This window comes from Eleutherodactylus coqui, chromosome 1, assembly GCF_035609145.1.
Source record: "Eleutherodactylus coqui strain aEleCoq1 chromosome 1, aEleCoq1.hap1, whole genome shotgun sequence".
Lineage (NCBI taxonomy): Eukaryota > Metazoa > Chordata > Amphibia > Anura > Eleutherodactylidae > Eleutherodactylus > Eleutherodactylus coqui.
Window position 1 is genome coordinate 158,983,673 of NC_089837.1, and position 21,744 is coordinate 159,005,416.

A 21,744-nucleotide genomic window follows, 5' to 3' on the forward strand; every position below is an offset into this window, starting at 1 on the left:
CTCCTCATCCCCCTGTAACCTGGCTTCCACTTGTGAGGGAGCAAAACCTCGCCTTTCATATTTTGGCTTGAGCTTTCCTTACATTTCGGGTGAAGGAAGGCCACTAGTACTTTAACCCTTCTAGAGCCTTCTGTCTCGCAGGGTTTCAGAACAGGTCGGAGACTTTTTTCATCCTTCTAATAGGCTGCACCATTTTTTTGTGTGGCATGCTACTTTTTTTTTTTTTTGTGCTTTCTTCACCCAAGTACTAAAAAACAATCTCTGGCTTTCAATAAATAATAAAATATAAAGAATTCCGGCATACCGCCATATGCGAGCACTACTCCCCTTTCCATGTGCAGTCATAGCAGCGCTTCCTGTCCTTTCAACCAGCATTCTCTGCTGTGATTTCCTCCCTTTTCACCAGCATTCAGATCTGTCTCCCTGACTGGTTGCAAAAGGAACATTCCTTACCCCTTTCAACACTGGTCTCAACAGTGCCCGCATCCTTCTCAGTTAGCATGGTTCTCCTTCCCCTCCCATAATGTGCCCTCTGTTAGTTTCCTGCTCCCGCATTGACTTCTACTAACCAAGAAGTGTGCAAGAAGAGCATCATTTTACAATACAAGTGCGTTGTTTTCTCCTATGCAAATAAGGAAGATGGAACAATACCTCTGCAGCGCCACCTATTGGAAGGCGGCATTCCTGCAAGTCAATTTTAGACTTTTTTTTTTTACAAGCCTTGTAACAATGACTGGGAATTGAAAGCCAAGCCAGAATCCATACACAGACAGCTGTTTCGGGATGTTTACCCCTCATCAGCGTGCAGTCTGTTTGTGGCTTGGCTGGCGAGAGGCCTGTGACGTGGGTCAGGAATGCTAACTTTTCTCCTTAAGTAGAGCACCTAGAAGGTGAGTGAGTGGCACTGTCTGTGTATGGATTCTGGCCTGGCTTTCAATTCCCAGTCATTGTTACAAGGCTTGTATAAAGAGTCTAACATTGACTTGCAGGAATGCCGCCTATATTAATTGTCGCTTCCAATAAGTGGCACTGCAGGGGTATTATTCCATCTCCCTTATTTGCATATTACCCAGAGGAGCATGAATGGCCTTATAAGTCTTCTCACTAACGCACCTTCTAGGTGCTCTACCTTAGGAGAAAAGATGGCATTCCTGAACCTAGTTTTCTCCCTGCACAGCAAATATATTGCTACATATTCCTGGAGAGCCTGATGCGATTTGTGAGAGGCTGACATATTGAGTGGAGCAATACATGAATGTAGAATCAGACTAAATACGGGTTTGTTTGTAGTTCTAGTCTGAGACATATATGTCTGCATAGGAGCTGTATACACAAAGGGCATTTTTTTTAAAATTAAGACTGTTTGCATCCAAAATGTTTTCATTTATTGGAAAAATTAAAAATGTTTGCAAAAGTGTACGTACCCTTTAATAAGTGCAGAAAACTAGTGTGGAACCGTTTTCAATATGAAAGTAGTACGGTGATATTAATGATATCTTTGCATATCTTTTCAATAGGTGGACAGAAAACATATGATCTATTTATACGGCCCTCCACAAGATACCCTCTCATATTTCCGTAATGGAGCCTCAGAACACTACAAAGCTCAGTTCTCGCAAGAGAAGAAAAGATGTCTTGGGACCCAATGGCACAACAGATGAAGATTGTTTGCCTACAAAGATTGCCCGTCATATGACCGTAAGTAAGAATACTGACTTTCTGTATAGACTTGGAAATCCTTGCCTGGTTTCCGAGGCATCTGGTACTGTTTCGGTTGCAACACAGTGAGTCCGCACAGGACAGAACATTTCTGCATGGAGTTTGCATCAAAATCTGCATGTGCAACATGCAGATTTTGCTGCCGATTCACCGTAAATTTCACACCTGATGTGTTGAAAGTTTTGAAATCCAAAGTGAAAAGTCAGAACATAAATTGACATACTTTTGGGTTTTAAAATCCATGTGGTGCATTTGCTGTGCAATATCTGCATCATTTTGACCTCCTGCACAAGGGCACGCACAGATTCAGTGTGGGGAATCCTGCACGGAACCTGCCTGTGCCCACTGCTGGCGACCTTGTTTACCTGTCATTACCTCTGTACTGCGGATGTGCCGCCTGCACACATGCGCAGTACAGATTTCCCTGCACCATCGCTAGGCGATGACGCGGACCCCGCGACCCTTCTGTAATGCTCATCGCGGAATTGCTGCAGGGCCGGCAACTTCCATTGACTTCAATGAAGCCGTCCCTGCGTATCCCGCTTTAAAATAAAGCAAGCTGCAATTTTATTTTTGGCACGTTGTTTCCGCTAATAAAATCGACTTGTGTGTGGGGAGAGAGGAATCACATCTATGGCCAAATTGAGCAGCAGATCACCCTCGCCGGTGACAAGTGGGGGCCAAAATTCAATTTAACCCGTATCATGAGGCCTTAGTATGGATTCTGCCGCAGATCCACAGCAGACTTCACAGCTTCAATTGAAAGGATAAACTCTGCTATGGATGTGCACCAAAATTTGCCGTGGATTTTCGCGTGAATCCGCACCATAATCCGCCACGTGTGAATGCACCCTAAATGTCAATTTTTGTGCAGAAAAAGTCTGCAGCATGTGGAAGTGATTAGTAAAATTTCACCTGCTAAGCTAGTACTGTTTTACACTGGGAATTTTACATTTGCATGTTCACATGGAAAATCTGCAGCTTTTCCACTTGGTGTGCACTTACCCATACATATAACTCCATAACAGGGTATATGCTAAGGATTGTGGACTTCAAAATAAAAAGATAGACTGTTAAAGAGTAATCTACTCCTAAAAAGCTTGATAGTGGGATATTTTGTCCTACGGTTTCCTAAGTTTAAGTTGAGAGATGAACCTCTAAATTGCATAAAGGGCTCGTCCCCCTAGCCCCTGCTCTCCTGTAACACTGTACTTGTGCTAATCAGGACAGAGAAAATTTTTAGTGACTGTGGGGGAAATGTAATAAGAACGACACTTCCAATAACGGTCTTATACAATTTCCACTGTCGTACCAATTACATGAAGAGGTGCATCTTGGCATTTCTGTTCACCTATACACCCCATACATTTCTGGCATATTATATGCCACAGTAATAAATTCCCCCATTTCCCTTATTTGTGTTTGAGATCCATTCCCCTTTTTGATAATCCTGATGAGTTTCAGAAACCCCTTCATTTTACTGGATGTAAAATAATATCCTGTTAAATATAGTTGCAGACTTTGAGAACAGATTTAGTCATCTTTAATATGACTGTCACATCATAATGCGATTTACAGCATGGTGGTAAGTTGTAGTTGTGTTATCATAACACATTAAATGTCAAGTTAATGTTTTCTATATCTGGACCACATCATAGGACCCTGACAGCCAATCGTGCGATGGCCATGCGAGCATCACAGTGATGTACCTCTATTGCCTACCATGGCCATGTGACATCTTAGTGGGGTGACATCCTGAGACCAGTGGCAGTAAAAACTGTCTACTTCAAGTTCAGTTTTTACTTACTTTCTACAGTGAGGCCTGTTCACAAGGGCAAGTGTGATTTTTGTCAAATTGACCCCTCTCACTGTAAAAGTATGTACATTTTAGATCAGTTTCTGTGTTTGTTAACACACAGGTGTCATCCTACAAACTACAAACTTTCCATTGATGTCATTTAACCCCTTGAGTGGCACGCCCGGAAATTTTCCGGGACGAGCTCCACTGCCGATAGTGATATAGCCCGGAAGGTTTCCGGGCTATGTATCACTATGGGAGCTACAGAGCACAATGCCACAAGCTGTGGCAGTGTGCTCTGCCTGCACAGTCCCACACAGAGCAGTGCAAGGGCTTTGAACAACAGAAGCAGAAGATATTGCCGATCTGCCAGCAATTTCCTGCTTCTAAGTCTCCTGCTTTGTTTATAGGTTGCCATAGAGACCATCGGCTTGTCAGAAGCAAGCCGATGGTCTCTGTGGTAGGGAGAGCTAGTGCTTGGGTGTCAGAGGACAGCTAGGTAACAGCTCTTACAGCAGAGATCAGAGAAAACCTCCGATCTCTGCTGTGTTAACCCTTTACATGCTGCAGTCTGTGACTGCAGCATGTAAAGGGCTGTCACCATCGGACCCCCGGAAAGTAATCAGGGGATCCTGATGGGTCCCTGTGGAAGTCCCCTAAAAGGACAAAAATTTTAAAAAAAGTAAAAAAAAAAAGTAAAAAAAATAAAAAAATTTGTCTCCCTTTTACTTTGTAAAAAATGTAAAATAAAGTCACACGTGTGGTATCCATGCGTCGCAATGACCCAGAGAAGGAAGTTAATACATTATTTAACCCCTTAATGACATGGCCCTTTTTTTTTTCTTTTTTCCCCATTTCTTTTTTTCCTCCCCCTCGTTTAAAAAATCATATATCCTTTATTTATCCATCGACGTCGCTGTACGAGGACTTGTTTTTTGCGGAACGAGTTGTATTTGTCAATGGTGCCATTTAATGTCCCATATAATGTACTGAAAAACTTTTACAAAATTCTAAGTGGAGTAAAATGAAAAAAAAAAAAAAGACATTCCGCCATCTTTCAGTGCGTCTTGTTTCTACGGCGCACAAACTTCAACAAAAATGACCTGATAACTTTATTCTACGGGTCAGTACGATTACTACGATACCAAACTGGTATAGTTTTTTTATTTGCTGTAGTACTTGTATTTTTTTTCAAAAACATTTAATTTTTTTAAATTATATTCTGCTGCATCTTTTGCGCACAATAACTTTTTTATTTTTCCGTTGACGTAGTTAAATGAGGGCTCATTTTTTGCGGGATGTCCTGTAGTTTACGTTGGTACCAATCTGGAATACATACGACTTTTTGTTCGCTTTTTATTGCATTTTTTCTGGGAAAAAGTGCATTTGTGGCCTTTTGTTTTTTTTTTTCGAACTACGTTCACTGTGCAGGGTAAATAATGCAGTACTTTGATAGATCGGACTTTTATGGACGCGGCGATACCAAATTTGTATTTTTCTTTTAGGATTTAGATTTTTTTATTATAGATATGGCAAAAGGAGGGTGATTTAAACTTTTATTACTTTTTTTTAAGTGTGAAAAAGTCATGAAAAAGAAAAATAACTATTACAATTTGGTATTGGCATAATCGTACTGGCCTGTAGAATTACTTAAATACATTATTTATACTGCTCAGAGAATGCAGTGAAAAATAAAAATAAAAAACATGCCAGAATTACAGATTTTGTTAATCTTGCTACTAGAAAAAATGGAATAAAAAGTGATCAAAATTTTACATGTTCCAAAAAAATAGATAAATGAACACTGGAGTTCATCCCACAAAAACAAGGCCTTTTAGGGCTCTGACAATGGAAAAATAAAATTAATACGGCTCTTGGAATGTGGCGACACAAAAGCAAACCTTTAAAAAAAAAAAAATGCTTAAAATGTACAAAAATGGCGAAACATAAAAACTGTATAAACTTGGTATCGCCTGAATCGTGTGACTCAGAATAATGTTGTCACATTATTTATTCTGCACGCTGAACGCCGTAAAAATGAAATCCAAAAAACAAATGGCAGAATTTCTTTTTTTTCCCCCCAATCTCCCTACAAATGCTTTTACAAAAGTTATACAATACATTATATTTACCCAAAAATGATGCCATCAAAAAGTACAACTTGTCCCGCAAAAAACAAGCCCTCATATGGCTGTGTCAATGGAAAAATGAAAACGTTATGGCTCTTAGAACGCAACTGGAAAATTAGTTGAAATTCAATGATTAGACCATTTAAAAAAACCTGCCTTGGTGGGCACGACGGGATGGTAGGAAACCCGCCACTCAAGGGGTTAAACTCTAATTTAGTGTGTGAGGGGGAAAAAATGATGCAATGCACTAACATGCCAAGTGAGTGCATTCTGTTTTCTAATGCACCTATTGACTTGAATAGGTGATTGTATAGGACATGAAGCATTGAACCGTAAAAAACAAATCGCACATGTGAATCCATTCATTGATTTTAATGGGTCAGAGTTCAATCAGTTTCAAACTCGGATGGAACTGCGACTTTAAAGGGAAATGCGTATATAAGATGGTTTCACAGCAGAAGGGCTTATTCACACGGGCGTATATCGGCTGGGTTATCACGCCTGACCTATATACACGGCCCCTCTGATGCATTGGTTTATAATGCATCAGTGCACAGGGGCGTATATCCGCAGGCGGCAGCTGCATAGACCTCTATGGGAGCCAATGACAGCTGCAGGAGAAGGGAGGTAGGAGGGAGTTTAGCAGTGTGACTGCTAAACTCCCTCCGCCCTTCTCTTCCCCTCTCCACCCCTTGCCGCTGTTTACAATGGGAGGAGCTGGACGAGGGTGGAACTAAGCTCCACCTCATCCCACCCTCTGCCATTGTAAACAGCGGCAAGGGGCAGAGAGGAGTCAGGAGCTCAGCACACTAGTCCCGCCTCGTTTCCTTACAGAGAGCTGTTGAGAGGGAGGGAAGGTAGAGATAGCTAAGCTGTCTTCCCCCACCCGACGGCATATACGAGCCCTGCATCACATGGTAGCATATATCGGCCAGCCCTGAAAACGCTGGCCGATATACGCTAGTGTAAATAAGCCCTAAATCTGCATAGCAGCAGCACAACCTATATGTTTTAGTTGAATTCAGTGATTAGCCAAAAATCCCAATTTTTACTTTTGCCAAAGCTTGCCCGATATAAAAATGCGCTGTCTTGAATCAGAGGCAGCATCCCGGACCTCCAAGTCATAATGTCCCTTCTCTAACCCAGCCTTTTCATCCACTCGCAGCTTTGCTGATGTATTCGTTGTAAGGATATCGCAATGATTGAATTAACTGATTTTTCCGTATATTCTGACATATAGACTGTTTTCTGCTATTCTTTTAGTTCATTAAAAAATAGGTGTGTTCCTCACATTGTCCACCTGGTGGCAGCAAATAGCTGTCATTCCCCAAGAGAGCGAGGCAGAGCAGTTTTTGTGTTTTTAAAGGGTATTCCCCGGGTTCTTAGTGAGACGTCATAAGGATAGTTAGATGGGGTCCACCCTTTCATCTGTATAGAGAGCCACTATGGAATCCCTCAGGGTCAGACCACCACATAACTTACTTGGTATTGATTGGTCATAAAAGTGGAAAAGGACTAGTTGTAGGAAGACCCCTTTCCTTTAATTCTAACGCAAATTTATGTTTCCTGTGTAATGACTTCTGCTCCTAATCATTTGCCCATATACGGTTAGATAATGTCAGTCTGTCATACTATTCTTTCTACTGGATACATTACATTATTATATTTTTGCATCATTGGGCAAAATCTGTAACTCCAAATTGATATAAAATGTTATCAGTCATACATGCAGTATATAATGTCACTGTTGTATTCTAGATATATGTGCTCAATGTGATATCAGCCCTGTGATAAAAAAGTGTTGTGTGTAAGTCAGTTATCGGGAGACACCTATAAAATTGTGAGGAGACTTATAAGGCCATTCATGCTCCTCTGGGAAATATGCAAACGGGAAGTTGGAACAATACCTCTGCAGTGCCACCTATTGGAAGTCAGCATTCCTGCAAGTCAATGTCAGAGTTTTTAAACAAGCCGTATAATAATGACTGGGAATAGATGTCACTGCAGAGGTATTGTTTCCATCTTCCACAATTCCAAGTCATTGTTATAAGGCTTATTTAAAAAGTCTAACATTGACGTGCAGGAATGCTGCCTTCCCATAGATGGCGCTGTAGAGATATTGTTCCATCCTCCCATTTGAATAAGTCAGTTATAGCATAGAATCCTAGCATGTGTGAAGTGTGTAATAGGAAATACACACTTATTTGCTACCTGGGTTTCCTTATGATTTTCTACATTACCATCAGGCTACATTCATACAGGTGAGAATCTTGCGCAAGTTTTGTGCATTGCAAGATGTACAAAACTCGCATGAATATGAACTCTATTCTTTTGAATGCATTTATTCACATGAGCAATGCTGCGAATTGCCCCGATTCTCCGCGGTCAGCCTATCTATCAGATAGGGCTGACCGGCGGAGATTTGGCGGCGGCTCCCGCGGAGCTCCGCCGCGGGATACCGCAACGCCCGTGGACAGCGAGCCTAAAAGACATCACATGGCAGTCACATGCCATGTGATGTAATGTTTCCCATCAAAATCAATGTGAAACACTTGCGATGCTCTGCAGCGCATGAAACACACCTGAGGATCGCAATTTCACAGAAGCAATGCGGGATGTTTTTGAATAAAAGACGCCTTGCGTTGGTGTGACAAACGCACGTTGGCAAGTGCTCGCTCGTGTGAATGTAGCTTCAGTGTGTAGCCAATCCTTCTCCTTAGTAACCCCAAAGCTTTAATGCCTCCCCGTGTAATCTTGATTTCTATAGTCAAGTTAAGAAGCTGCCAAATAAGAGTTCTGGCCGACTAATCCTCCTTCTGATTTGTTTCTCTGCTTGCACTCTCCGCTTACAGTAGATTACTTCTGTTCTTGTACAAAGGCCGGCATGTATTTCTGGAATGCGGCGGAGGCTCCTGTAATGCTGTGTACGGCCAATAAAGCCATTTACACAGCACTTTCCTTACATGCCATGTTCCTTATAATGGTGGATAGTATACGTCTGACCGTGCCTTGTCATCAGCCCTGGTTATTTGCCCAGCACCCCCTTTTTGTAGATTGCTCCTTTATGGCAGCTTTTGCCTCTGACTGTCAGTAAACATTCAGTATATACAATGGGCAGCTAAAAGCTGTTTTGGCTGCAGCTACAATATCTGATGGCCACGTAAATCTGCTATTTCATTCAGGGTGATGTATATGGCTGTAAAGGCAGAAAGATGAGCGGTTGCCCGGCCCCCCTTATCACATTAACACTTTGATGCTTGAGCCTAGAAGTGTGATGCTGACCTGCGGGCTGTAAAGTCCCATACTGTAATATGACTTTCATTAAAGCATGCACATGTTGCTGCCAGTATAATCCTACATATGTAATGCAATATATATTTTTGTACATTTGCAGGGTGTAAGTGAACCTGCACCTTTCTCCGACGAGTTGCAGATTGACTACAGTAAGCCATATAAGAGAGTAACAATGGAAGTGGCCAAGATGGGAACCCCACGTAAGTTTTTAGCTAGATCCTCAGAAGTTTTCTTATTTCGTATTAAACCTATTTTTACTGCTTCTCATTGTCTTTGTGATATTTCTTCAGTACCTGTCTTGTTATTTTCATTTATTTTACAGACAAGAAGTGAAGATTTGGGCCGCTTCTCAGATCTTTCTAGAACTATTGGAGTGTAGGAAAAGCAAGAATCTCTATCAGTAACTGAGCAGTTAGCGATATATTCTTGTTTTTCATTTGTTTGGGAGCGGTGTGAGTGCAGCCAAAAACATCACTTGTTTCTAGATTGCGTTTAATAAACCCAAATTTCGGAGCAATACAATAGAGTATTCAAGTATTTGTACATAATCTGACGAAAAACGGTACCCTACAATACACTCCTTACAACTGGTGCCGAGGAGTCCTTTTAGGGCGTATTAAGACGACCGTGTTTACACTTGGTATTACGCACGCGATGCACAGCCGTGTGGTGAATGTACTCTGTGAAAGTACATGGATTTTCATTGATCGATTCACATCAGCGTGTAAAGATTGTGTTTGATACGCACATGAAAAAGATAGCAGCATGCTCTATTGCACCTCGGATCACTCAGGGACAGCCCTATTCTTTTCTATGGGTAGCCTATGCAACACTGTCCATACGCAATGCAACGTTACCATGAGACAGAGTGGGGAATTTAAAAAAAAAGTGTTTTGTGTGAGATACGCTGTTATGTGCAGTGTACCATGTGCAGCGATGGCTAGCTCACTGCTGGCTCCACAGGCTGGTAAGACGCGTGATCTGTGTAGGATCCATCGTGCATTCCTACACTCAAGATGGTAGCTTCTACACGTGCATTTCAATAATGTGGTTTTTCCTATTTCAGTAATAACACCACAATACAGCCTTTTTATAGGACATGGTGTGGTTTTAAAATAAAACAACCTATCTTAAAAATGTTATTCACTACAGTATAACATTTGGTGTCTGCAATAGAATAAGGCTTGTTAAAAAGCCTGACATTGACTTGCAAGACTGCTGCCTTCCAATAGGTGGCGCTGCAGAGGTATTGTTCCATCTTTCCATTTGCATATTTACCAGAGGAGCATGGATGGCCTTATGAGTCTCCTCACACACCTTCTAGATGCTCTTCCTAAGGAGAAACAATACCCTTCCCGACCCACGTGAATAGGCCTCTCACTAGCCAAATCAGAAACCTGCTGCACACTGATGAGGGACAAACATCCTGAAACAGCTCTCTGTGCATGGTTATTCTGGCTTTGGCTTACAATTCCCATTCATTGTCACAACGCTTGTTAAAACGTTTGCCATTGACTTGCAGGAATGCTGCCTTCCAATAGGTGGTGCTGTAGAGGCATTATTCCATCTTCCCATTTACTTATCACAGCCATAAAAAAACACCACATATGAATATATCCTTGGGGTGCTTTCACACACACGGGAATATTATGCAATATGCTGCCGAACCTCCCATTGTCAAAATCTGGAATGGAGCAGGAAACCAAAACCCCCAATGCAGATGTGAAACCACCCTAATAGACGTGAGCCGTTTACAAAAAAGAAAAGTGGTAAATTATGTCTATCTTCCAAAACTGCTAATTTTAGCTGTTGATCACACGTGAAGTTTCATTTCTGCATTTTACCTTGCTTTGTCTTGCATGTACTGCTGATTGTTGCATTATAGTCCCTGTTTATAGAAAGTCATGTTCCTTGGTGATCTGAATTTTCTATGTATTCTTACAGTGGAGAGACCTGTACGAGTTTATGCGGATGGTATCTTCGACCTGTTTCACTCTGGACATGCCCGCGCTTTAATGCAAGCAAAGAATCTCTTTCCTAACACATACCTAATTGTAGGAGGTAAGTAGGGCTTTGACAGCACAGACTTGTGTTTGGTAAGGGAGTTACCTTTCTGGGGGAACCTCTTCCTGTATTTGTAGCCACGCTCATGGAAACACTGTGGGCTCTGTGCTGAGCAGGCAGAGATGATGTGCAGCGCACAAAGCCCTACTCATAGATGCTGCTTTTTTTGGAATCGCCATTTGCAAGGTGATGCATATTAGTATTCTGGCATCTTGGACCACAGCACTTCTCGTGGAAAAATCCTGTTATCCATATCCGCTGCATTCTGTCTGTAGAAGATGACCCTGCCCAAGTCTGCTAATGTCAGCTTTTATTGCTTATATTTCACTGATTTTTCAGTGGAGAATATATTGGGCAACGGCAAAAAAAAAAGTTATGTACTATTACTATGTACTACCAATAATAACTTTAGAGTGCTGCAGAAGTTTTACATGCCCTAGAAACCCCTAGCAGAATGCAGGCTGACTTTTACTGTAGTTTGACACTGGGCTCAAATTGCTGACATTTATGTATATTATTATTGGAATGCTCAAAGGAATGATTCAGAAGATAACATTTGTGGCATTGCTGTATAAGCAGTTCCCTAATGCTTATTAAGCCATTTAATATAATGTAAAGCATCACTTGAAGGGCGGCTGTCAGTCATCTGAAGTGTCAGCTCCGCACAAGGAATCCTAGAACCGTGTACCAATGAATGTGCAATGTATGTTGGCACATGTGATATAGAGATTGTCTGTAAACATTAGAATCACTGTTGTACTGTTTCTGTACAGTATATGTTGGCATATTCTGCAAAAACATCCATATGTAATGTATTCTTATTACCAAAAATGTCTCCATGGATGAAAATGATCTAATAGCACTCAGTGGATCGCACTGTTGGCTCATAGCATAGGGCTCCGAGCATGTCACGTGCTAGAATTGTGGAAATGCACTAAACTATAAATACTTTTTTTATGTTGCAGTCTGTAGTGATGAGCTGACGCACAACCTGAAGGGATTCACAGTGATGAATGAAGCCGAGAGATATGATGCTGTCCAGCATTGCCGCTATGTGGACGAGGTGGTGAGGAACGCACCGTGGACTCTTACTCCAGAATTCCTGGAGGATCACAGGGTGAGAGCGGTTCCACACTCCACGGTTGTCCTTCTGCATTACAGGGGTATTTTTGGACAAATGCACGAATGCATTTCACTGTCGGACCTAGATTGATTTTTTATTTTTTTTTTCACTATAATTGCAGTTTTTCATCAATAGTAAATGTTTTCTTCTCTTCTTGCATGTAGATTGACTTTGTTGCACATGATGATATTCCCTATTCCTCTGCCGGAAGCGACGATGTCTACAAACATATAAAAGACGCAGGTGTGTGTACTCCTCTATGATGTTTTATACGTGTATCAGTGTAATAAATAAAGAGCTTATTTTTATGCATCAAGGAAATGTTACTTTTTATAACCTGTATAATTTTTAACTTGATGGTGTTGCCTCTTATTTGCCCGATTTACTATGTCTTTATATTAAAGGAGCATGTGACTGTCTCTGTTTCAAGTTTGTGGGAGTAATGGAAAAAGTCCATGAAACCGAAATGGAGAGACATGCACAGCCATGTGTTAAGTCTGTGGTCTGTCACCAAAGCTCTGCACTACTGGTAGATGGGAGTCCCAGAGTTGGTGCCCTACTTATGAGGCATTTATGGCATACACCAGTGTTTCCCAATGTTTACAGTCTTGGGGTACCCCTGTGAAAAGATCTCTAACTGCGGGTCATCCCTACCAAAAAGGGGTTAGGGTCAGGGGGCGTGGCTAGGGCATGGCTTATCACAGCGTATGATTTTACCTCCGATCATCTGGGCACCCAGCAGCCTCTAGTGGAAGTGGCCAGCAACACTGCTCTCACATCACCTAATCAGTGGCACTGGACTTTTCTAGAGGCCGCTAGGTGGCGACGACTTTAGAGGTGAGGAGGAGCATGATTTCAAGCTGATTTCGAGTCAGAATCCACACCGATGGTATGTATTTTGATTGTGTCTTTTGCGAAAATGCTCCAAATTTTGTTGTGGAATTTTCCGCTGCAGACAATCTGTAGCATTTCTGCTACGTGGAAAGATACCCTAAGTTTGGGTCCACATGGGGTTGATTTGCTACAGAATGTCTGCAGCAGACAATCTGCAGCGGAAAATCTACCTCAAAACCTACTTGGTGCGTGTTTTGATGTGGGTTTTATCGCATGTTTTTAGGCGGAATTCCCCCCTCATTGAGAAGAAGTGAATTGTTCAGTAGAAACTGCAATAAAATTGACATGCTGTGGAGTTAAATTCTGCATCGCATGTCAGTTTCCACAGGTTTTGTGCAGATTGCTTCCGCAGCTTGTGGATGAGATTTTCAAAATCTCAGCCACTTTGCTGCTACTGTAAATGCTGCAGAATTCCCGTGGGGAGCGGCCCAAAAAACGAGGAAGTAAGCAACTTTTGTTCATACAACTATTCAACATATTTGCACAACTCAAATGCGATTACGCCTGGGTCGTCACTGGGGCAGAGGAATCAGGTATAATTGCGAGAAATTTTACTAGACTGACTCCTAAAACTTTACTTTGATTTAGTTCTTAGATAAAATTATAGGCTCTAAAACAAATTACTCCTAAGAGGGAATACATTTCTCACCACCTCTATCTCAATTCGGTGGTCATTGATCACCTGTGATGAACAGGTCACAGAGTCAGACCGAAGCACCTAACATTGTATAATGGTTAAACCAGAATGAGTCCCTATCCTTGTGATGGTACGACAGGACTAGTGGTGTTCACTTTCTTGGTTCAACCCGCGCCTAAAGGTCTTCAAAAAGTATAGCTCTGTAACCTGTGGGTAGGTTTCTCTCTGATCTTAACCCAGTGGTATAAAAATCACTTGGAAAGATCACCCACTTGGTTATATAGCTGTTCCATACCCCATTTGTATGTTTTTATCCAATGGGTGTTGGGAATTTCTAGTGTACTAGAAACAGTGCTATTGGGGATAAAAGTATGTGATTCTAGACTTGGTTATGCTTGGGGGTTCCAGATCCTGAAATAGTTTTGTGCGTACCACCCTGGATACCTCTTTTCGAGTCTAAACGTTCCCAATAAATTGGTAATGGATTCCAGGTTTGACCAAATCCAGACTCAATATTTCTCCTCTACACCTTTTAGATTATTCCTAAGGGGCGGTACCGAAGTTCTAATTAAAGACTGGGGCACCCTTAACTGAATCCTACCTTTGCATAGATTAGTTGCATCTCTGGTTCTTATCATCTACTTGGTGCTGGTTTTGGTTCAACGCGTTTCTCTCATTTTAAGTACTCATCAGGAACCTAACCCTTACTGAGCCTACGAAGTGCACATCCGGTTGTTTGCGTGTGCAATATTTTACTGTCTAAAACAACCAGGTTTAAACCCCGTTGTTTTGTCATTTGCATTTATAGGATCGAAGTTTCACAGAGATCAATTGATCTATGTTTGTTTTGGAGACCATACTTTTATCTAAGAATTAAATAAAAGTGAAGTTTTAGGAGTCAGTCCAGTGAAATCACTTACGACTTGGTGGATGAGCCCTAATAGTGACCCCCATAATAGCTGTAATAGTTATAGTGACCCCCATAGCAGTCCCAAGGCTACCGCCCGGCCAGGGGTCTGTAGCGGCTTCCTTATTGCCCTCTGGCCAGGCAGCATCCCTACAGACTGTGCTGCCCAACCATACCTGCAGGCAGGTTGAGTAGAATTCCTTTAACAGGCCGCTCACACTGGGATACACTGAGGTTGGAGCAGAAGCCGCAGCTCCGACCCCTGTATAGTGGCCAGCGCTTGTAACTGCAGGAGCAGTTCTCATTGAAGTCTGCCTGCAATTACAAGTTCAGCTCCCTGATTTCAGTGAGAGCTGCGCTTGCAATTATGGATGCCGGCCACTACACAGGTTATGTGCCTGGATAACCCCTTTTTAGTGTCGGACGATTTCCAGCCTGGGATCCGAGGCACCCTAGTTGGGACTCGCTGGCATACAATGTGCGTGTGCCATAAATGTCTAAAAGCTGTGTTCCCACATTAAAGTAATATCAAGAATCATCTGAAATTATTTTTATTATTAAAACAGGAATGTTTGCACCAACCCAACGGACAGAAGGAATATCTACATCTGATATCATCACAAGAATTGTACGAGATTATGATGTCTATGTTCGTCGTAATTTACAGCGTGGATATACAGCCAAAGAGTTGAATGTCAGCTTTATCAACGTAAGAGTTATTAACTTTAGTTATATGTACAAAGTGTTGGTAGCCTTATACATATTCAACTGCAAACTGCTCACAAGCGAGCGCAATATGGGGCCGTAAATACAGCCCCCATATCGCGCTCGCCATCCATGTGAAATCCCCATGGATGTGAGGCATTTTCATGGCAAAACAGCCTTGCATCACTTCAGGGATCCTGCGATGCGGCGGTCACAGCTACGGCAGAGGATAGTGGGATTTCTTCCATTGCTTCCAATGGGATTGGCGATGAAAACAATGAGCGCTGCGATGGGAGAGCATGCTTTGATTTGTTTCCTGCATCGCGTTGCGGTGCCATGCAGGAAAACATCACTTATGTGTACGACCCTGTTCAAAAGAATGGGGTTCATACCGTGAACAAATCTTGTGCACTTTTGATGCCTGTGTGAAGCTGGCCTGACTCTTGTTCCCACCAATGCACTTTTGAGGCTGTTGTGATATCCAGGCATTGACATGGATGTGCTCTGTGTTTATTTAAGGAGAAGAAGTACAACTTGCAGGAACGGGTTGATAAAGTAAAAAAGAAGGTCAAGGATGTGGAGGAAAAGTCAAAGGAGTTTGTGCAAAAAGTAGAAGAGAAGAGTATTGATCTAATCCAGAAATGGGAAGAGAAGTCGCGAGAATTCATTGGCAATTTCTTGGAGATGTTCGGGCCGGAGGGAGCTTTGGTAAGCCATCTTTCATGTTTCCAAATTGTAAGAATAGAAAGCTTTCCTAAAGTGTATGAGGTAGGGTTTTCCTGTGGCGCAGTAGAAAGACTGTAAACTGTTTTTATTAAGTGCAAGCGTATTTTACGGAACTCCGTGTATAAATACCCATGGAGTCAAACGTTTCCTTCCATGGCTCATACGTGTTCTGTCATTAGCATACACGTATGCTCTACTGGAGTTTTGGTCAACCTACTAAATTACTTGAACACATGAGTGTTAAGTCTTGATTTACCTTCTCACATTGTGCCAAGTGTCTATATTCAGAAAATATATGGGTACGAGGGATCATATAAAGATGGTTTTTTTTCAGTTTTTTTTGTTTTGTTCAGAATTTAGGTGTTATTTATATAAATATCTGGCCAGGAAAAGTAGGAGCTAGCTTATGGGTCCCAGAGGCCATGCTTCTCTCCATGGCAGTCGAAGTCTTTTGTTAATGCTAAAAGAGTACCTGATCTGCTGTTACTAAGCAATGGCCCCCAAATATTCCGTTTTGTAAAACGCGTCGCTCTGAAATTCTTCGTCTTCAAAAAGAAAATATTTTAGTAAGCAGTCTTTGTTCAGTTTGATTCTACAAAAAGTGTGAAGAATGTGGTTGGCCGGGTACATGCCCCATGATCTCTATTTTATTTGTTTCAGAAACACATGCTGAAGGAGGGCAAGGGAAGGATGCTTCAAGCGATTAGTCCAAGGCAGAGCCCCAGCAGCAGTCCATCCCGGGAACGTTCTCCATCTCCATCATTTCGGTGGCCCTTCTCTACCAAAAGCTCTCCACCTGCATCACCGGGCAGACGTTCTCGATCTTCTGCTGCTGCCTATGACATCAGTGAGGATGAGGAGGACTAAGGATTTGTTCTTCTTGTTTTTTTATGCTCACTCTTTCCCACCAGTTGCTGATTCCATGCCGTCTGACCTCCAGGAAAGCAGCCACATGGAAAGGAAAGAGCCCTGACCTCAGCCCAGACATCTGGGTGTTTGAGCAGAACGGTTCCCAAGAGCCACAGTTTGTGGTAGCGGATAGGACAAGAGCTACTTTCCGACAAATTACCATAATAGTTTGTTGTATTTTTTAAATGAGCCAATCTCTTTTTAATGAACTACGTGTCCAAAATCTATTTCCTTTGTCGTCAATTTATTTTCTTTTATACCAGGAGGTTTTATTGCATGGACTGTTGCATCCTGTTATAGCCTTTTAGTACTTGAACCCCCTGCAGATGTTTTCACCTGTGAGCTCCCAATGGACAGGACAGTAAATTATCATGGAGAAAGACTCAAGTGACATAGAGAGTGTATGTATCTATGTGTGTGTCACGATATTGGAGGCATTAACTACAATTTACTGACCTGTGGGGGTGGTGACCAGTGAAATGTATTGTATCAAACATTAACCCCATGGAATTTAGCCATTTCTCATTAAAAGTGCCTGTTGTCGTAAATCTATTTCTTGCACCTGTTTAGATTTGCATATTGCAAAATTCCGCCATTCGTTAAATGAATAGCAGTCCAGACGCTGTGTGTAAAGTGATAAATATCACAGAATCCAACATTCTGTAGTCAAATTATGAATTAATTAATATCAGACAACAAATAAGAAACAAAAGAAGGCTACTATAAAGAAAAAAATGCTAAAAATCCCAGTTTAAGTATTTTGCATACACAGCTAAAAGTACAGCTTCAGCTTGGATTAGTGGCTGCCTTTTGAAATTCATAAGCGTGTATATTCATTGGAGTTTTGGGGGTAGCTTACAATGATTACGAAGCCTATCAAAGTGTTATTGCTCTTAGTAAGAGAAACAAAAATAATAAATAAACCGCATTATATATAATTTTGCTCACTGCTATGGGTGATATGTGTCTTCCTTAACCTCGGGTCCTCTACCAGAGGTCTGGGAGTTTGAGGTTCTGCGCAACGTCTTAGTTGTTTCTACTGTTACACTCTTCTGGATAGTGTGCTCGGATGTTGTTCATGGGATTTATTGGAGCCATTCGCTCAGCTTTGGAGTCACAGCCCCAAGTCTTCCTACCAGTGGGACTACTTTTGGCCATCCCGTTCCACATCCTCTCTAGTTACTCTTTCAGGCCCTCCAGCTTCTAAAGCCCCTTCTTCCTGATATTGCTGTCGCTTGATACCACATCTATCACCAAGACTGTCTACTGCTCAATTACCACCATGTTTGGTTGGCTGGCCAGTACCTGGTAGTAACCCATCTGGATTTGGGAGGGTTCAGCTCATACACTGTGCAGTTGTTCCTGTACAAAATGCCGTTAATTGGTTGGGGTGTTCATTATATGCTGTACCTGCTTGTATCTTGCATCCTGCCACTCTGTCTTGCTCGATCTCCGACGCCTCTCTGCACAGTTTACACCTTGGATCCTTTCTAGTTTGGTAGATCTCTGCTTCTATGGATCTGGTGCTTAGCTCCTGTTGTTGTGCTACCATAATCAGCGACTCTGTTGTCTTTGAGTCCAGCCACTGTTAGGAGTTCCCAATGTTGGACACTTCAGCTATCTGTCGATGGTACATCCCATGTGGGGACTTGCTTTGCTATGGTCCTTCTTCCATTTGTTCTAACTTCCATGTCTTCTGCTGCAGTCTCAGGCATTCTCTAAGCAGTTCATATTTGGGTGCCATCTTACTGATGTACTGCTGAATATTCCTGGTTTCATTTAGGATGATGGCTTTGACTCGCATCAAACACCGTCCATCCTCTATCCGGTTGGTATACAGTCTCTGGGTGTTAGACTTGGGGTGGAAACTTCCATACTTTGTGAGGAGCTTCTCTGTTTTCACATTGGCATCTTCCATGTCTTCTTTTGACCAGCTCACTATACCAGCAACTTACCTGATGACTGACAGGGCATACATTTTGATGGCATGGGTCTTGTTCTTGTTCCCATTGAGCTGGCTCTTTAGGACCAGTCTTACTATTTGGCCATACTTAGATGTTGCTGTCTTTCTTACCTCTTCATCATGATTTCCATGTGATTGCAAGATACCAAGGTACTTGTAACTTATCTGTATGTCTATTCCACCCCATCAGGCACAGTTTTCATTGAATTCGATGAGACCCCAAATGAGGATAGGTCATCAATAGTAACATAGTATGTTAGGTCGAAAAAAAGACATGTCCATCCAGTTCAGCCTATTTTTCCCCCAATATTGATCCACAGGAAGGCAAAAAAAACAAAGAGGTAGAAGCAAATATTTCCTATTCAAGGGGAAAAAAACTCCAGCCATATTTTGCCTGGAAAACCCCTTAAACAAATAAGCAGCAGGCCCCAAGGATAGCACTGGGCCAATTAGGCAGAACAAACAATAATTGCCCCTAGAGGCAAAAGAAAATGCCCTAAGTTGCCATCCAATTAAAGCATAACTTTTATTTGAACTAATAAAACAATATATACTAGACACAAATGGAGTTAAAACCACAGGACTCAGGCGTAGTAACAGTGTAAGATAACGAAGCTGCTCTGCGTTAATCAGATACGAGTTTTGACTCTTTCTGTGCTGATACTCAGTCGAATGTAAAAATCAGCACCTTCAGGAAACTATTAAGGTATAGCGAGAATTAATATTCCCTATACACAGGAACATAGCCTTAAATAAAGGTGCCTCTGCTGCAAGCAGAGTCTAAGCCGAATAGTGCGACATACAATATATACTCGCATTCCCTACTGCAGACTGGGGGACTTGTAGAGAGTATAATAATTGCGCCTCATGCACCTAGCCTAAATGCAGACACTAACCATAATATTTCTTAATCAGGCAATCGAGGTTATAACTTTTAGGGCCCATTGAAATAACCATGTTTTTTGGCGGTGTGCTATTCGTGCATTCTACGCACAGCACGCAACCACATTATAGCTTATAAGGCTATTCGGATAAACAATATTTCACAAGGACCGATGGTTTGTATATAAAAAAATTAAAATCGGGGCATATCCTATTCTCATCCTTTTTATGGACATGCAATGTGAAGGGTCCATGGAGATCGAATACTGCATTCCTATGTCCATATATAGTCTGATGCAAGTGTAGTCCAAGTGTCTTGAGTACAATAGATATATGGCTCTGTGAATTTGTTCGTACTCTTCAAAGCTGCTGAGAATAGTCCACATCCAGTCACACCGCTGGAGAAGGAAATTGGAAGCATTGAGATGATAGAGGACGTTAAGCAAACTAGTGAAAACGTGTACCATGTTGATATATACTGTGTCTATACTGTAACTTCAGTGCATTTCCAAGCTATGGAACACAGCTGAGGAAGACTGAACAGTGAGAACTGGCGAGAACCACTGCAAATTAACTGCTTCCTGCAGACTTTTGTAGAAAGATACTTTGGTTTAATGTAAGTGGGAACCTTGCCACTCCTGTTTTAGTGCGATTTGTTCTCAGTGATGAAGGGTCGATAATAAACACCCAGAAGCTCGCTATAACATCATGTATTTGTGTTAGCCATTAAAAGGTATCATATCTACAAGATTACTTGGTTTCTCTCTCTGAGAACAATCACACTTTGCTCTACTGGCTAACACCGTACCAAACCCTTTTTTTTTTTTTCTTTTTTTTTGTTTTACTCCTGTTTTATTAGCCCCTTAATTCAGAGACGTAACTAAAGGCTCATGGGCCCTTTTGCAAAAGTTCAGCTCGGGCCCCCACAACTTACACCCATACCCATACCTGAGCTGGACTGCATACAGCTGCAAAATGAATTTACATACATGATTTAGCCCCTTGACATAATCTTTCCAAACATGACTCAATTCCTGGACTGTGTGAACATTTGTTTGTAGCCCATTAGGCTGTATCATGTATTTTGTTGTCCTTTTGAACCACAAAAAGCACATTAAAAAAAACTGCATGCAGTATTCAAAAACGACATGTGTTTTAAGAATCTGCATACACTATCAAAAAACTGCATGTAGATTTAAACAATACATACTGTCTTTTTAAAATTGAATGCAGGCTTTTGATGCTTTTTTTAAAATTGTGTGCAATCATATACAGGAAATACCCAGGTTATACCAGTATGCTCTATAATACTACATACAGGAGATGTGTAACCTATACCAGCTGTACACACACACTCTACACACACTCTACACACACTCTACACACACTCCTACACACACTCCTACACACACTCCTACACACACTCCTACACACACTCCTACACAGGAGACACCCATGTTATACCAGCATGCTCCATATCGCTATGTACAGGAGGTGTATAGCGTATACCAGCTGCACATATATAATTTTATATATAGGAGATACCCAAGTTATACCAGCATACTCCATATCCCTTTATAGGGAAAGGGACATCTGTATAGAGTGATATGGAGCATGCTTGTACAACCTTGATAAATCAGCTGTGTATATGTATGAGTGGGATTTTATATATATATATATATAGTTTATACATCTCCAGTATAGAGAGATAGATTGTGACAATATCGAGGAGAGGGGGCTCAGACACAGTCCCTCACTTGGTCCATATAAAACTCAGAATAGCTTTATTTTCTTGAATTTTCAGCAATAACAAGGAACGCCGGTGGAAAATACAGTAGCTGCTGGCAGCACATACATTTATTACTATAAAAAGAACAAACACTTGCACCTCAAGGCACGAACTCAACAGTAGTTTCTTCACTCGCTACTAACTCGGTGGCCTAGCGTCAGTACACGTTATTGTAATGTCCATAAAGTCCTTCCATGTCCGAGTC

General features: G+C 41.7%; 1 protein-coding gene across 3 annotated transcripts in view; it reads left to right on the forward strand.

Annotated features, from left to right (window-relative positions):
* Positions 1-17,457, forward strand: part of PCYT1A (phosphate cytidylyltransferase 1A, choline) — a 39,204-nt gene extending 21,747 nt beyond the window's left edge. For all 3 annotated transcript variants that reach the window (XM_066602348.1, XM_066602354.1, XM_066602358.1), the window contains exons 2-9: positions 1,518-1,698; positions 9,041-9,140; positions 10,885-11,001; positions 11,970-12,121; positions 12,292-12,370; positions 15,132-15,274; positions 15,790-15,978; positions 16,657-17,457. In XM_066602348.1, coding sequence (XP_066458445.1) covers positions 1,582-1,698; positions 9,041-9,140; positions 10,885-11,001; positions 11,970-12,121; positions 12,292-12,370; positions 15,132-15,274; positions 15,790-15,978; positions 16,657-16,863 — 1,104 coding nt within the window. In that variant the 5' untranslated portion in view covers positions 1,518-1,581 and the 3' untranslated portion in view covers positions 16,864-17,457. The remainder of the gene's footprint in view (positions 1-1,517; positions 1,699-9,040; positions 9,141-10,884; positions 11,002-11,969; positions 12,122-12,291; positions 12,371-15,131; positions 15,275-15,789; positions 15,979-16,656) is intronic.
* Positions 17,458-21,744: the final 4,287 nt, after the last annotated feature.